General features: G+C 42.1%; 2 protein-coding genes across 3 annotated transcripts in view; both read right to left on the reverse strand.

Moving 5' to 3' along the window:
- Positions 1-505: 505 nt before the first annotated feature.
- On the reverse strand, positions 506-3,517 carry SMIM26 (small integral membrane protein 26). The gene is made up of 2 exons (XM_039479571.2): positions 3,314-3,517; positions 506-1,650 (listed from the first exon to the last, which is right to left on the reverse strand). Exons 1-2 carry the CDS (start codon positions 3,429-3,431, stop codon positions 1,472-1,474), a joined length of 297 nt encoding a protein of 98 aa, XP_039335505.1. The 5' UTR covers positions 3,432-3,517; the 3' UTR covers positions 506-1,471.
- A 1,487-nt stretch (positions 3,518-5,004) lies between these two features.
- The window catches only part of SEC23B (SEC23 homolog B, COPII coat complex component), a 47,229-nt gene continuing 34,256 nt past the window's right edge, over positions 5,005-17,977 (reverse strand). For both annotated transcript variants that reach the window (XM_003933163.4, XM_074406196.1), the window contains 3 exons: positions 14,631-14,786; positions 14,193-14,258; positions 5,005-9,828 (listed from right to left, as the gene is read on the reverse strand). In XM_003933163.4, the coding sequence (XP_003933212.2) occupies positions 9,739-9,828; positions 14,193-14,258; positions 14,631-14,786 (312 nt within the window). In that variant the 3' untranslated portion in view covers positions 5,005-9,738. The remainder of the gene's footprint in view (positions 9,829-14,192; positions 14,259-14,630; positions 14,787-17,977) is intronic.

A 17,977-nucleotide genomic window follows, 5' to 3' on the forward strand; every position in this document is an offset into this window, starting at 1 on the left:
AACAGCTCTCACCGAGTGAGAGTGTGCCGATTGCCACAGCCCCTCAGCCATTGCCCTTTTTCTGGAAGTCTCTAATGTTAGGAAATGTCTTCCAAGAGATTCATGCTACTCTTCCCATCTCTCCCGAACTTCTGCTTCACTTGCTTCTCACCTTCCCTGTCACACACTGCTTCTCTCTCACCAGTTTGATGCCCAGCAAGATGGTCCATTGGAATACACAGCCAGCTGACACAAATCCATGCTTGACTTGATATCCCTTGGCAAGTTGAGTGTCTCCTGCCAGCATCTGGAACTGTTACTTGTGATTTTGGAATCCTTGTCACTAAGGCTGACTGCACCTCAGCACTGCTCAGGCCACCCATATGGTGGAAATGATGCCAATGAGAAATCAAAGTGAGAGTTTGAAGGTCAGAGTAGAGGAAACCAGAAATGCCCGATTCCTGTCCTATCACACATCTCTACTCACAGGGTCCTGATAGCTATGAACAAGAAAACACTATCCAAATGAGAAACAAATGCCACTTTATTCATAACTGAGGCAGTACTCTATAATCCATAGGCAGGGATCTGATAAAAACTGAACTGAGGGTCTTGCAAGGGTAGACGCCAACCACTGGGTTGAAGTCTGGTCAGGCTTTGGCACTGCACATGGGAGGTAGTACCTTCTTGGGATAGTTCTATTACTTCAGAAAGGTGGGAAAAGCAGCTGGTGTGCAATAAGAAAAGCAAGGCCAAGGGCCCAGGCAGGCTCGGCAAGTGGCTGCCTGCATTCCAGTCCTAGTGTCAGGCCCTTGAAGACCTCAACATACTCTCTGCTTTAACTCCAAACTACGAATACACATTTTTCATAGATACCCCCTTTTGATTTACGCTCACTTGTGTTTGTTGCCGGCAACCAACAGACCACTGAGGAAACTGGTTCAGCATCAATCATGTCGTCCTGACTGCATTCCTAGCATTACAATACCACTGGCCACAGTTGGCGGGTAATCCGTATCTGCTGAAGGAATGAGGGGTATGTGCACTGGTCCTAAAGAACAGGTCCAGTCCATTTAATTCAGGAGTTAGAATCTAATTCATAACATGCTTACGCAGTACGCAATAGTACCCAAAGGGCTACTGTGAATCCCAAACGGAATATGGAGATTTGCTGAAACTAACCTTAAAGTGACCACTAAAGCTGTGCCTAATAGCAACGTGAAAGAAATATAAAGCTACATTAACCAGTTTCAGGAAATCAAGCTTATGGAAGCTCTATGTGAAATTTCCTATCAATCTTTCACTCAAGTAAATATAGAGGGACAAAATGCAAATAGTTTCCTCCAAGAAAACATTTAGTGCATATTATCAGTGATTATGTTTTACAAAAACTTTAAATACATGCATTTTTCACAAACACAAAATGGAATTCAAGACATCTATCAAATTTAAATGTTAAACTAAGTCCTGATTTTCAGAATTCAACAGCCAATCATGGTTTTGTTCCACGGTCACTAGTCCATGATTTCCAATAGCTGCAGATCTTTTCTGCAACTGGAACAAAATTTTCTTTATATGTGACAATTGTTTCCATATAAAATCCTTTTGGGGCTTCAGATGGTTCACTGAGCATTTTACTTGTTGAGCCATGCTTTTGGTCTTCTTCACCACCTTTAAGAGAAAAAATAATGAACACCTGAATTATTAACTTAGCAGTCATTAAAGTCTTAGAAATTAACTAAGGTAAGAATTAAATCCAGTCCCCTCAACCCCAATAAGAAAGGAAAGGGAAAGGGGAAGGGGAAGGGGAAGAGGGGAAAAGAAAGACAGCAGGCAGGCATGGTGGCTCACGCCTGTAATCCCAGCATTTAGGGGGGGCCAAGGCAGGTGGACCACCTGAGGTGAGGAGTTTGAGACCAGCCTGGCCAACATGGTGAAACCCCATCTCTACTAAAAATACAAAAAGTAGCCAGGTGTGATGGTGTGCGCCTGTAATCCCAGCTACTTGGGAGGCTGAGGCAGGAGGACTGCTTAAGCCTGGAGGTTGCAGTGAGCTGAGATGGTGTCACTGCACTCCAGCCCGGGCAACAGAGCTAGACTCCATCTCAAAAAAAAAAAAAAAATTAGCTGGGCGGTAGTAGTGCACGCCTGTAATCCCAGCTACTTGGGAAGGTGAGGCAGAAGAATCGCTTGAGCCCATAGGCGAGAGTTGCAATGAGCCGAGATCATGCCACTGTACTCAAGCCTGGGCAACAGGGTGAGACCCTGTCTCAAAAAAAAAAAAAAAAAAAAAAAAAAAGAACAAATGAAAGAAAAAAAAACATAAACATTATGGACATTAAAATATTTTTACTTTATACACATGAAGTAAATATTTTTACCATATATTACATATAAAGTAAATATAAAATATTATATATATATACATATATACATATATATAAATTTTTTTTGGAGAGATGGGGGTCTCCCTATGTTGCCCAGGCTGGTCCTGAATGCCTGGGTTCAAGCTATGTCCCACCACAGTCTCCCAAAGTGATGGGATTACAGGCGCGAGGCACTGCACCCAGCCAGAATGTTTTTAAATGCTTAATGCTGGACACATGTACTTTCAGGCCACTGATAGCTTCATCACCAAATGCAATCTTCAGCACAGTTTTCACACAACAGCTTTACTGATATACTTAACATGCCATACGATTAACCCACTTAAAATATACAACTTAATGTTTTTAGTTTATTCAAATTTGTGCAACCAGCGCCACAATCGATTTAAAAATATTTTCATCCACAAAAGGAATCCACACCTTTGGCAGTCATTTCCCTTCTTACCCACTCCTCAGCCCCTAGCAACCACACTAATCAACTTAACGCCTCTACAGATTTCCAGCATATTTTTGAACGCTGAGACTTTCCTCCTTTTGCGCCTAGTAACTGGGAAGATTTTAATACGCCTTGGCTGCTAAAAGTCCTGAAACTGCTCGCCATATACGATGAGGGACAGTAGAACAGAAGCATCACTCTAAAAATCACCGGCCAGAGTCTCCAAAATTCCATCTTCCAGTTTACACAGATTCCTCCAATTTTGAGAACGGGGATGGCCCTATCCCATAAATAATGAAGATTTAGGTAACACCGTTTACAAGGTATTAATAGTTCCCGGAGTCTAGTTCTTTGCAGATTCCATTCTAACAAACGGCTGTAAGCACCCGTTTCAGTTAGTTTTGCAGAATAAACCAAGGGTTTAAGAGACAGGGAGGTCGTTTCCATGACCCCGGAAAACTCTCCACCGAAGGCGGTGTGTCCCGCGGCAGGCCCCGCCAGGGAGTCCTACCTGACGACTTCGTCATTCTCTGGCATACGTAAATCAGTGAGCCCAACAGAGACCAGGTGCCAAGCCCGTAGACGACCGACATTCGCCGGTACCAGGCCGTGTACGGGTTCCCACGCATGGGGACGCCGGCGAGGGGCTCAGTTCTCGCAGGATCTCAATTGTCGCAGGCCCACGATGGAGGCGGGACTTCCGGCGAGGGCGTCGCTGCCGTCACTGCCGTCGTCAGTGTTCCGCGCCCGCTTCCTGCCCTGCCCCGAGGCATCTTGCGGCGTTTGGTCCGGAAAGTCGCTCCGGTGTTCGGACTTTCGGATGCAGAGTTGTGGGCGGGCGACACTTCTTACCACGTGACGAGGACTACATGACAACTTCTCTGAAGAGAAGCTTCTCACTTGCAAAATTGTGATGTCTTCCTGGGTTCCAGGCGGTGTCTGAAAAGCCTACTTCCAGGTCCTCTTCCGGTTTTCAGATTTGCGAGGATACCGCTTGTCTGTCCCCACGACTCATCTTTTCCCCCGTTTTCCTTTCCGGAAATCTGGGTGAACTTTACATACCTCCAGTCCAAAGCTAATCCCTCCACTAGGCTCTGGGTCCTGTTTTTTTCCTGCCTCAGGGGCCTTTCCCTTCAGTCCTAAGAGATTGACACCTTAAGTCCTCCCCCGTTTTCATTATTGACGTTTATCCTTCATACAAACATGCCCATGTCTCATACACAAAACGTCTTCAACCGTCTACCTCCAGCTTTTGACTTATTCATGTTTCTTTAAAGCAAGAAGATACCCTCAATAGACTGAGCAACTAAGAGCAAGTGTGATGTGCTTGGCACAGAGGGGGCTCGGTAAATTGACATTAAGTACTTTTCAGTCATACTCAAACTTGGTTTCAGAAACATTTGCCACCACTGATCCCACCTGCGTATCCTTAAGGGTTCTTTTTACCTTGCCCACCCTTTAAAAACTGATGTTCTGGCCGGGCGCGGTGGCTCAAGCCTGTAATCCCAGCACTTTGGGAGGCCGAGGTGGGTGGATCACAAGGTCGAGAGATCGAGACCAACCTGGTCAACATGGTGAAACCCCGTCTCTACTAAAAATACAAAAAATTAGCTGAGCATGGTGGCACGTGCCTATAATCCCAGCTACTCAGGAGGCTGAGGCAGGAGAATTGCTTGAACCCAGGAGGCGGAGGTTGCGGTGAGCCGAGATCGCACCATTGCACTCCAGCCTGGGTAACAAGAGCGAAACTCCGTCTCAAAAAAAAAAAAAAAAAAAAAACAAAAACAAAAAAAAAAACTGATGTTCTGCCCCAGAAATCTATATCCACAAAAATACTAATGTATCCACAAAAATACTAACTCTGAATGTATCACTGACTTAAATGTAAAAACTAAAACTAATATAAGCCTAGAAAAAAACAGGAGACTATGCTTTCTATCTTGGAATAAGCAAAGATTTCTTAAACAAAAAGCATTCCAAGCCGGGTGGCTCACGCCTATAACTCTAGCACTTTGGGAAGCAGAGGATGGAAGATCGCTTGAGCCCCGAAGTTCCAGGTCAGCCTGGCCAACATAGTGAGACTCCATCTCAATTTTTATATACACACATAAAGCAAAAAGGATTAATTGGGCTTTTTTAAAAAAATAAAATTTTTGCTCTTTGAAGGTCACAGTTGAGAAAATAAAAAACCAAGCCACAGAATAAAATATTCAAAATAACATATATTTTATATAATATATAAAATAACAAAAGACTTGGATCCAGAATATATGAGGAAGCCTTACAACTGAGTTATAAAAATACAACCCAACTAAAAACCAGGTAATAAATTTGAATAGAACAAAGGAAGATATACAAACGACCGAAAGCACAGGAGCATCATTAGCATCACAGAAATGCACATTAAAACAATACAAAAAGAGATCATTACAGACCGGCTAGAATGGCCAAAATCAGATTGAGAATGCCAAGAGCTGTTTGGAACAATTGGAACTCTTAGTGATGGGAGCATAAAATGTGACATTCCCTTTGCAAAACTTAGGTTTTTTTGTTTTTGTTTTGAGACAGAGTCTCGCTCTGTTGTCCAGGCTGGAGTGCAGTGGTGCGATCTCGGCTCACTGCAACCTCTGCCTCCCGGGTTCAAGCAATTATCTGCCTTAGCCTCCCGAGTAGCTGGGATTACAGGCGCCTGCCGCTACACTTGGCTAATTTTTGTATTTTAGTAGAGACAGGATTTCACCATCTTGGCCAAGCTGGTCTTGAACTCCTGACTTCATGATCCATCCGCTTTGGCCTCCCAAAGTGGTGGGATTACAGGAGTGAGCCAACGCTCCCAGCTGCAAAATTTGGTTTTTAAAAAGTTGAACATATGCCTACCATACAACCCAGGCATTCCATTTCTAGTTATCCATGAGAAATGAAAACCTATGTCCACCCACAGCCATGTGGGTGAATGTTCATAGAGTTTTATTCTTAATAGGAAAAAATGGAAGCCACCCCATTTTCCATGGAGTAAATGGCCAAACAAAACGTGGGTTACCACTTGGCAATAAACAGGTAATGATACATATAACCACACCATCTTAAAATAGATTACGCTAAGTGTAAAAGCAAGCAAGACACAAAAAGAAACAGTCACAAAATTCTAGAAGCAAACTAATCTATAGTGGGAGAAAGCCGATCAGTAGTTGTCTGCTGTGAGGGTGTGGAGAAAGGGAAGGTCTAAAAGGGATCTGAGGAGACCTTGAGAGGTGATGGCAATGTTCTGTATGTTGATGGTGGTGGCGGTTTCGTGGGGGTACGCAACTGTGAAGACTCATCCAATTGTATGCTTTAAATGGGTGCAGTTTATTATATGTGAACTATAGCTCAATAGTTATAAACAAATCAGAAAAAGTGGTATCATTTCAAGCTTATGTCTCTTCTCATCCTTACTTCTTATCAGCCTTACTCATGATACCTATTTTATATGTTAATAACTCTCAAATCTACTCCAGATTCTCTGAAAGCAAATTCATGTTACTGCCAACCTGCTATGCATCCTCAGCTGCGTATCCCACAAGGTCCTGCAACTAAAAAAATGTCCAGAATTTAATTTATCAATGCCATTCCCAATAGGAAACAAACCTTCTCTTTCTCTTCCCTAATTCAGAGAGTGATCAAGAAATCACCCAAGCCAGAAACTTGGAACCATCTCACCTGACATCCTGTTTGTCACGTCTCTCTAAATACCCTGTCTCTGTTTAGGCCTCATTTCTCTTCTGGATTACAGTCTCCTCTCATCTTTCCTGCCACTCCTATGGCGTCTGTTTCAAACCTTAAATTACCGTTTCAACCCCTGCTTAAGATAAGTCAGTGGCTTACCTTACCTTCAAGATGTGGAGTTCAATACCCACAAAAATTAACAATTAATAAAAAGATAAAAGTTCATAGTCCTCATTGGGCATACAGGACTCAGTGACTCAGTGGCCCTTTCTCAAGATGGTTGTTTTCCACACAGCACTATCACCCCACCATTCCCCACATTCTGTGAAAAAAGTCACTGGTACCCCAGGGTGGGACCTGCATGGCTGTGTCATGCTGTGCTGTTTTCTCAGCTCCTTAACTCGCTGTCGCTCAGGGGAAGCCCAGAGTGAGTTGGGTCTATCACACATTTTCTTCTGTTAATTTGAAACAGAAAAGACCAAGAAGAAAGTTTTGGCCTTAATCTGTACAGACAGCTTTTATGTATTCTTTTATATGATGTATTAAAAATTATACCCCAAATTAAACATATTCTTGGAAAATGCATAGAAAATAAAAGCTCTTGGAATTTAAATGTAAGCGTTCAACTTTTTTTTTTTTTTTTTTTTTGAGATGAAGTTTTGCTCGTTGCCCAGGCTGGAGTGCAATGGCGTGATCTCGGCTCACCACAACCTGGGATTACAGGCATACACCACCATGCGCAGCAAAATCTTTTGTATTTTTAGTAGAGACGGGGTTTCTCCATCTTGGTCAGGTTTGTCTCGAACTCCTGACTTCAGGTAATCCATTCGCCTCAGCCTCCCAAAGTGCTGAGATTACAGGCGTGAGCCACCGCACCCAGCAAATATTCAACATTTTAAGATAGGAAACTCTGCTAGAATGTAGGGCAGAGACAAAAAGAAACACCGTAACCTGTATTCAAATACAAATTCAAAAGATAAAATATCGGAATCAATCCAGCTGCTCCGACATCCAATTAATAGGAGCTTTCAGCTTCATTTTCCTACATAGCACTCATTGCCTTCTAATGTATCATTTACTTTTTTTTTTTTTGAGACAGAGTCTCACTCTGTCACCCAGGCTGGAGTGCAGTGGCACCATCTCAATGAAACCTCCACCTCCTGGGTTCAAGCAATTCTCCCTGCCTCAGCTTCCCAAGTAGCTGGGATTACGGGTGTGTGCTACCACACCCGGCTAATTTTTGTATTTTTGATAGAGACAGGGTTTCACCATGTTGGCCAGGCTGGTCTCGAACTCCAGACCTCAGATGATCCACCCACCTCGGCCTCACTAAGTGCTGGGATTATAGGCATGAGCCAGTCTCCAGTCACCACACTCTTAAACAACTATACCTCGTTTGAACTCAGAACAAGAACTCCCTCATTTCTGTGAGGATGGCACCAAGCCGTTCATGAAGGATCCACCAGGAAGACCCAAACTCCTCCCACCAGGCCCTATCTCCAATCCTGGGAATTACATTTCAATGACAGACTTGGCGGGGACAAATATCCAAACCATATTACCTGGCAAAGTCATAAAGTATGAAGACAGAACAGATTTGTAGACATGCTGAGATCCAGTGAGTTCTCCCCAACTTTTCTCCTTTGAGTAAAAGTCATTTGAGATTGCAAAATGCCTTATGGAATAAAGGGAAGACTGGAACTAACCCAAGAGTCCCAACAGAAGAAATTCCTGGATGACAGTTGTGTAGCAGGTCAAAATGATTGGTCCCCATTAAAAGGGGACATCGGTGGCCTCCAAAGAAGAAAAAAAGAATGGACTCATTCAGTAGAATAAGCTAGAATTGCTTAGTAAAAAGAGAACAAAATATTTCTTCTTTCAAAAAGCATACAAAACTTAGAAATTCTGGGGAAAACCATAGCAAATCTAAGAGATCATAATCCAAATAGGGAGCAAGCCAACATACAGCATGATGAAATGCCGAAAGTACTCTGATTTTGTCCTTTGGAATGTTTTCCTACAAGTGGCATAGGGACTGATTGGGACACTAGCACCCTGGAGAAAAATGTCATCCTACCTTGCTTGGACTTGAACAATATTTACATCATCATGACTGTGTAAATGGTTCTTAGGAGCTTTCAGCTTTCGCAGTCAATTTAGTGACAAAAAATATAATAGGCCAGAATAGAATTTTTTTTTTTTTTTTTTTTTTTTTTTTTTTCTGAAACAAGGTCTTGCTCTCCTACTCAGGCTGGAGTACGGTGGCATGATCATAGCTCACTGTGACGTTGTACTCCTGGGCTCAAGTGATCCTCCTGCCTTGGCCTCCCAAGTAGCTAGGACTACAGTCGCACACCATGTCCCACTAACTTACAACATTTTTTGTAGAGACAGTCTCACTGTGTTGCCCAGGCTGGTCTCAAACTCCCAGCCTCAAATGAGTCTCCTGCCTTGGCCTCTCAAAGCACTGAGATTATAGGTGTGAGCCACTGTACCTGACCCAGAATATAAATTTTACCAATCTTGATAATATACAAATAATAACTGGATGGTAGACAGAAAAGTCTCAATATTTTGATTCTTTGAAAATGGGAATTGAGATACGGGCTAAAAAATACATCAACAACAAAAATCTTGTAAGGAGAGGTTAAAAGCAGTTATCTTCAAAAAGTAGGTCTGAGTTTAGAAAAGAGAGGTAACTTCTTATTTGTTATAAGCTCTTCAGTATAAGGTATTTGTTTCATTTTGATCCTACATATATATTACTTTAATTATGAGGATTAAGTTCAGGAAACACTTCTTGAGGAAGTCACTTAAAGCACATACACACTCATACAGAGACCTCAGAAAGTCACATTTGCATTAGCAATATTTTAGCCAGTGTTTTCTGCATCTAGATTTATTTCCTGTATGATCATTAAGATTCTTACTTAAACAAGTTGCCAAAATACATTTACCTCTGATTTTATTTAGATTCCAAAAGTTAGGATACAAAAAGCACATAAACATCCACAAGTACCAAAACATTTATGACCTTATAATTTCATAGTGCAAGAAGAGAGACAAAGACAGGGAATACAAATAAATTATAATCTAAAGAGTTACGTACAAAATTTCCTTGATTATTTGTTAAAATCTGCTAGAAAAGTAACAGGAATGTTATTAGCCTTTATAGACATTTTGAACAAGATCTGACACCGTTCTCTTCAATTTCCTGGCTACATCCTCAGCTTAACAAGCACTGGAGACAGCCAGCTTCTTCAAATGGTCCATGAACACCTGCAGGCTAACGTCATCAGTTAGGATGGGTGCTCCAGTTTCCTGAAATGTAATGATAAAGATTAGTTGGCAGATATCTTAGAAGCTGTTTAGAATTCATGAGCTGTCAAGTACCTTCCCTCAGAACACTCACAGGTGGTGTCCCCTCTGCTGCGAGTACTCCCACAACCTCATCCTCTGCCTTACTGACGACTTCTTTCAACTAAAGCACAATATCCTCACAAAACCCTTTCCTGATACACTGAGATCAGGCTGCCAGCATCTGCTAGTTTTAAGCATAAGGCCTTCTACTTCACCCTCTTCTCCACAATCCTGATGACTTACCCAGAGTCTAGCTCCTCAACAATGTAAGCTCACAGAGGCCCACACACCCGCCCTTCCTCTTAAGTGCTCTGCTTACAACAGGAGCTGGATAATGGTGTACCCAAGAATGAGTGAACCAGTATCTCCACTGAACGGATGGATGTTTCAAATATCAGAAAAAGCTTATCACTGTATTAATGTTATGGGAAAAAATGGAATAGAAACCTCAATTTATAGTAAGATTCCAATTTTGTAAAGAAATTAAAAAATATATATGCACACACAAACATTAATACACTTTATATTATGCAGAAAAATGCCGGCAATAGTTAACTCTTTAGATAATCGTTCTAGGTAATCTAAATTTTCTTTAATTCTTTAAACATACTCAAATTTTCTAAAATGAAACCATGCTGTTATAATTAGAAAAATATAAGCATGATCAAAATGTTTTCAGAGGATTTCAAGGAAAAAGGAGTAGAAGATAGACTTTTCTCTATTCCTCCCGCTAAGTACAACTAAAAGCCTTGGGCATGTTATATAACCCAAACATAAGAAGAGCTTGAAAGCTAAAGAGAAGACAGAAGACAAATGAAAGAACTTGAGACCCAAGGAACAACCCAGCAGTGACTTCCTTGGGCTTCCTTTTTGCCTTATATACTCCGAATTTGGAATTGAGGAAGCTGGCAAATTGTCACTGAGCAGAGACTCAAACAAAACAAAACAAAACAACGAAAAGCACCCACTTTCTCTAGCCAACGGACTAAAGCAGCCTAGCAAGACAAAACAATCTTAGATAATAACCACTGTACTCCAGGCAAAAATGAAAGAAAAAACTATGGCCCTGACCCACCTGAATCAGCAAAAGCTGGGTGGGCAGCTAAAGTTTCCACCCTCACAAGGCAGTAACAAGGCACTCCAACACTCCCACTGGGATGGTGGCAGAGAAGGCTAAGTATGGAGCCAGGAAGTTCATCCCCAATGGCCAGTAGAAAATTCCCCTACCCTTGTGGTGTCAGTAGAGGCCATCTGTGGAGTGTGGACTTCCAGCCCAACCTGGCAAAAATACATGTCCTACCCCTGCCTACTGGGGTGGTATCAGAGGCCTGGTGGAGGGTCAGGACTTTCACCATCACCCAATTGTAACAAGGCCATCTCCACAGTGACATCATTGGAGACTACGGGGGAGCTGGAAATCCCATTCCCACTAAGCAGTAATGAGAAATCACTAGGTGCCCCCGGGTGTCAACAGAAGCCAGTGGAAAATCTGGGCTTCTCCAACTGGCAGTAATGGAACCTACCACTGCCCCACTCACCCTTGCAACCACCTTCACTGTCAGAGTAGTGTAAGAAAAAAACAGTGAAAAGTAGCAGTTTTAAATAAGATCCGGGGTCTCATACAAATGCTCGAGTGTCCAACTTTCAATCAAAAAATCACTTATACAAAGTGGTTATCAAGCCCTCCAACTGAATTTAAAAAGACAATTGACAGGCCGGGCGTGATGGCTCATGCCTGTAATCCCAGCACTTTGGAAGGCTGAGGCGGGCAGATCACTTGAGGTCACAAGTTCAAGACCGGCCTGGCCAACATGGTGAAACGTCGTCTCTACCAAAAATACAAAAATTAGTCCGGGCGTAGTGGTGAGCACCTGTAATCCAAGCTACTTGGAAGGGTGAGACATGCAAATCGTTTGAACCCGGGAGGTGGAGGTTGCAGTGAGTTGAGATTGCACCACTGCACTCCCAGCCTGGGCAACAGAGCGAGACTTTGCCTCAAAAAAAAAAAAAAAAAAAAAAAAAGACAATTGACCCATGTTAACACTGAGTTGACAACAATAGTTAGAAACAGCCATGATAAAAATATTTCATGAGCAAACACATTTGAACAAACGAAAAAATAGGAAGCCTCGGCAAAGAAAAACAATGTCCCTGGAAAGAAGTGGAAGACCTGAAGAATCAAAAGGAAATTTTACAACTGAAAAACACAGTGGCCAACAGAAAGCTCAGTGCATAGGTTCAATGCAGAAAAGGAACAGAAAAAACAATCAATAAACTGGAAGACAAAATAACAGAAGTTACCCAAATGAACAAAATAAAGAAAATACATGGAAATGTAGTACCTGAGATATGGCAAAATACCTAACATTCATGTCACCGGATGTCAAGAAAGAAAGAAAAGAGAGCACTTCTTTCGGTGAAAAGGCATTCAAAGAAATAATGACTGGGGCCGGGCGCGGTGGCTCAAGCTTGTAATCCCAGCACTTTGGGAGGCCGAGGCGGGCGGATCACGAGGTCGAGAGATCGAGACCATCCTGGTCAACATGGTGAAACCCCGTCTCTACTAAAAATACAAAAAATTAGCTGGGCATGGTGGCACATGCCTGTAATCCCAGCTACTCAGGAGGCTGAGGCAGGAGAATTGCCTGAACCCAGGAGGCGGAGGTTGCGGTGAGCCGAGATCGCGCCATTGCACTCCAGCCTGGGTAACAAGAGCAAAACTCCGTCTCAAAAAAAAAAAAAAAAAAAAAGAAATAATGACTGAAAACTTTCCTATTCTGGCAAGAGATATAAACGTACAGAAGCAAAAAGCTGAGCAAACTGAAACAGGATAAACCTATAAAGAAAATTAACAAACTACAAGTGAGAGCAAATATTTACAAACCACATATTTGAAAAAGTAGTAGTATCTAGAATATATAAAGAACTCTCAAACAGTAAAAATCCAAATAATCCAGTTAGACCACAAACCAAAGACACAGAGATTTCACTGAAGAAGATATACAGATGGCAAAGTAGCATACGAAAAGATTATCAGCACCATCAGTCATTAGGAAAATGTAAACTAAAACTGCAATGATATACCACTACATACCTATCAGAATGGCTAAAATAAAAATGATACCACCAAATGATGGCTAGGATGCAGAGAAACTGGATCACTCACACATTGCTAGTAGTTTGGCAGTTTCTTAAAAACTAAACATATAATTACCATACAACCCAGCAAATGTACTCCTGGGCATTTATCTCAAAGAAATGAAGATTTAAAGAGATTAAAAAAGTTTCTGCACATGAATGTTTCTAGTAGCTTTATTCCTAGTAGCAAGAAACTGTGAACAACACAGATATCCTTCAATGGGTTAATGATTAAACAAACTGCAATACATGTAGCTATACTGAGGAATACTACTTGGCAAGTAAAAAGGAACAAACTTTTGATACATGCAACAACCTGAGATGAATCTCTAGATGATTATGTTGAGGGAAAAAAAGCCAACCCCAAAAGGTTATAGACTGTGTGACTTCATACATAATATTCTTGATGACAAAACTATAGAAATGGTAAACAGGTGAGCAACTGCCTGGCACTGGCAGTGCGGGGAAGAGGCAGGAGGGAAGCTGGTGTGACTATAAAAGGGCACATGAGAGATCCTGGTGGTGATGGAAATGCTGCACATGCTGACCTTACCAATCTCAATATCCCGGTTGTAATACTGTATGATAGTTTTTGCAAGATGTTAACACTAAGGGAAAATGGGTAAAAGATACAGCTGATCTCTCTCTGTATCATTTAACAATATAAATTTACAATTATTTCATAAAACTTGAATTTAAAAAATGTTACAAGGAGACAGAATGAAAGAAAAGACTCGTTTGAGAGAGGCATAAATGCTGGGAACAACTAGATGAAGTAGTAATGGTGGGGGAAGAGAAGGGAAGGAATTAGGCTGGAAAGTGAGAAAGAGGCAAAACCGATGATGAGAAGCTGCCCTGCAGTCTCGGCGGGGAGAGGACTAGGGGCCATGCTGCTGTGTGAAGGAGGAGACCCTCATGGAGGCCACAGTACAGTGCTCTGTCCCCTGGCCTGAACCTGGTATGTTACACTGTGTATTGTGGAAGGGGACCCACACAGGGAGCCCCCCTCAACCTCCGGCCCAGCTGTGTTACTCAACTTGTTTCCCTCCTCCTTACTCCCCAGCAAAATACCCAAGTTATGCAGTTATTCTGTCTCCAGGCCAAAACAGATCCAATTTGTAGAATTTTAAAACAACTTTTTAAAAAACTAGGTTGGCATCCTCCCCAAATACCTGACAATTTCTTACCTGTCCCCAAGCATAGAGGTTATTGTGTGTCTGAGACGGGTTCACTTTGGACAAAAGGAATCGAGCCTTTAACAACACAACAAAAAAAGGTTTAAAGATTTAAAAAGTGACATTAATATTAGTGTAACAGAAAAAAGGTTAAGTTTTTACAACTTTGGTTAAACTAGAATTGTTTTACTGCACAGTAACTTATTTCTTTGGCTTAAGCCCACTGGCTCTCCATTTAAGTATCCTAAAACATAAAATAGTATTTTTATTTTGGCAATCCTTTTACATAAGCATATTTTGACCACTCATTTAGAAAGAACTCATATTTAGAAGATTACCTGTGTGTCAACTTATGTCATCACATAAAAAAAACACCCTGTTTGGATATATAGCCATAACAATCTATCATAAAACAAACCAACCACTGGAGCTAGAGCTCAGCTCACTCACCTGACTGCCTCCATGCTCCGTGTTAATGTAACGTGGCATCGGGAAGCGTGCTTGCAGAATTTCTTGAGCATCATCCAGTGGTGCCTGCAGAAGGTGCCTGAAGTTTTCGTACTCAGGCATGTCCTGGTAACCAGCTTTACGCCACTGGGCTATGGTCTACACAGAAATAAACCAACCAAAACTACTGTGAAACTGTTTGAAACTGTTTGAAACTGTTTGAAACTGTGAAACAAGCCTTCATTGACACTGACATTCTACCGTCGCCACCCAGATCTTGTTTCCAGTGAAAAAATCTTATATCAAAAATGACAAGCTTCAGAGGGTGAGCAAAGCAGATCTACTGGCAGGAGGAGAAGCAGGAGTAAGCAAGTGGGTGCATCCAGGATGCCTCCGCCTGCACATTTCCCCAGGAATGTCATGCACCACTCACGCCTCCTCTCTTCTATATCAACGAGTTAACAAAGCCTGTGGACTACTCATCCCAAGGAGCAACGGCCTCCCTCCTTTTCCACTTCCACTGTTACCACTCAGTCTAGCCTCTCATCTCCGCACACCTGACAGGGAAAGGGATTTGCTGGCTGCTCACACAGACTCCACTCCCTCATCTCCTTTCCTAACAGTACACACATTACACTCCTCCTCCAGTGCGCAGTAGTGATACAGAGTTGAGTGCAATTGACTCATTCCCACGCCCTGCTCCTGCTGGGCCCTGAATTAAGGTATGCTTAGCAAGGGAGACGAAAGCTGTAAGAATCAAGGTGTGTTGATCAGGCAGTAAGGAGAAGCCATATGCTAAACTATGGAAAGCAGACTGTCTCCCTGACTAAACTACATATTTTGTCGCCCTTCCTTCTTTTATATGCATCAGCAACTGGTCTAGGAAATATCTTATATATACAGGAAATCAAGAAACATTCATTAACTGATTCATATACCTTATAAATAAAGTGAAGCACGTTTGCATGTTACTTAGGAAAACAAGACGACAATGGAGAGGAAAATGAAGAAAGAGGCTATAGCAAGTGTGCAATGTGTCTTCACAGAGCCATTAACATGGCTCCAGGCAGAGGATTCTTGTCAGACGCCTCCTCTGTAGCCTGCTCACTCCTTCTCAGAGTGGCAGTTACCGTTTCCAGGACTAAATGCTAGGACTGACTGCTGGCCTATGGGACACGCCTGTAAGCTTACCGGGATCCAAGAGTTCATAAGAACACTTGCATCCAGCACACTCAGGGCTTTGGGAGGGTGAGAACATTGTCACTGTCTTTATCCTTAGAACCCCTCACTTGCACAAGAATGTGTTCAATAATTGGAATAAACAAGATCAGGGGTTACAAAAGAAATGTTGATAATCAGGGTGAGCTTAAGGCAAAGAAAGCACTGTACTGTGGCCTCCATGAGGGTCTCCTCCTTCCCAGGGCAGCATGGCCCCTAGTCCTCTCCTCGCCAAGACCGCAGGGCAAGTTCTCATAACCAGTTTTCCCTCCTCCCCACTTTCCAGCCTTTTCTTCTCTCACCATTACTACTTTATCTACTTGTTCCCAGCATTTATGCCTCTCTCAAACGAGTCTTTTCTTTCATTCTGTCTCCTTATAACATTTTTTAAATGACTTGTGGATACAGTCAGCCCTCGGTATCCACAAGGTTGGTTCCAGGACCACTCCTCCCAATACCGAATTCCATAGATCCTCAGTACAAAGTGGCACGGTATTTGCACATAGCCAATGTACATCTTCCCATATACTTTAAATCATCTCTAGATTACTTATAATACCTTATACAATGTAAAGATTATGTAAATAGTTCTTGTGCTGTTTTGTTTGTTTGTTTGGTCGGTTGATTTTTTTGAGACGGGGTCTTGCTCTGCCATCCAGACTGGAGTGCAGTGGTGCGATCTCGGCTCACTGCAACCTCCACCTCCTGAGTTCAAGTGATTCTCCTGCCTCAGCCTCCCAAGGAGCTGGGATTATAGGTGCCCGCCAACATGCCTGGCTAATTTTTGTATTTCTAGTAGAGACAGGGTTTTGCCATGTTAGCCAGACTGGTCTCGAACTCCTGACCTCAGATGATCCACCTGCCTCGGCCTCCCAAAGTGCTGGGATTACAGACATGAGCCACCACACCCAGCCTGTGCTGTGTATTTTATTTATATTATTTATTATTATTATTTCAAAATTATTTTTAACCTGCGGTTGGCTGAATCTGCAGAGATGAAACCTGTGGATACGGAGGGTCGACTGTATCACTACCAAAGGACCCAGTGGGAAGAGCAGCTGGTTATCCGGCCCTCAGTCCAGGACTATTACTGACGGCCTAGCACCTGTGTGCAAGTGGCTAGCAGAATGGGTGTTAATATGCTGAAAAAAGTTTAAAGTTATAAAATACCTAGGAGTCTTAGAAAACTAACACTTCCTAAGTTACTGAAGGAATCCTGAAACACAATTTATATCTTTTCATGACATCAGAAATCATTTCTAATAGTTGGTCACTAGGAAACCAAATTTATGACCAACTTAATGAAGGTAGAGAACATACAATAGAAGAAAAAGCATCACTGAATATAAATATCACCATTATCTCTATTGAAGGATTTTTTGCCATAAACACGCAAATAATTCAGAGGAGCCATTCCCTTTCTTAGGGCATGAACCCCACTGAGAAAGAAATGGACTGAGAGCTATCCACAGCCATCCTAGGGATCAGCAGACTTAGTGTAAAGTTCCCTGGGCCATGTTATTTCATCAAAGTACAACTTTAGCTCCAAATGCTTACTCTGAAAGAACAGTGATATGTATAAAATATTTACTGAGGAGAATAAACTAGTCTTGCCTAACTTTGAAGGTAATAAAAAACAGTGATTTAAAAGAATCACTTGACATTTTTTAAAGCATGTAGTAGTGTTGTTGTTGTTATTATTATTATTATTCAGACAGCGTTTTGCTCTGTTGACCAGGCTGGAGGGCAGTGGCGTGATCTTGGCTCACTGCAACCTTCACCTCCCGAGTTTAAATGATTCTCTCACCTCAGCCTCCAGAGTAGCTGGGACTACAGGTGCATGCCACAATGCCTAGCTAATTTTTGTATTTTCAGTAGAGACAGGGTTTTGCCATGTTGGTCAAGCTGGTTCTGAAGTCCTGACCGCAGGTGATATGCCCACCTCAGCCTCCCAAAGTGCTGGGATTATAGGCATGAGCCATATACTTGGCCCATACTTACAGCAAGTATTATTGAAATTAATAAATATACAAATACTCCAGGGTCCTAAGAAAAGATTTTATTCACTAGAATAAAAGCCACTGCGCTTTCTAAGCCCAAACTGTTGTAACAAATGTCAGTAAAAACCTAAA

The sequence above is a fragment of the Saimiri boliviensis genome, chromosome 9, assembly GCF_048565385.1.
Source record: "Saimiri boliviensis isolate mSaiBol1 chromosome 9, mSaiBol1.pri, whole genome shotgun sequence".
NCBI lineage: Eukaryota > Metazoa > Chordata > Mammalia > Primates > Cebidae > Saimiri > Saimiri boliviensis.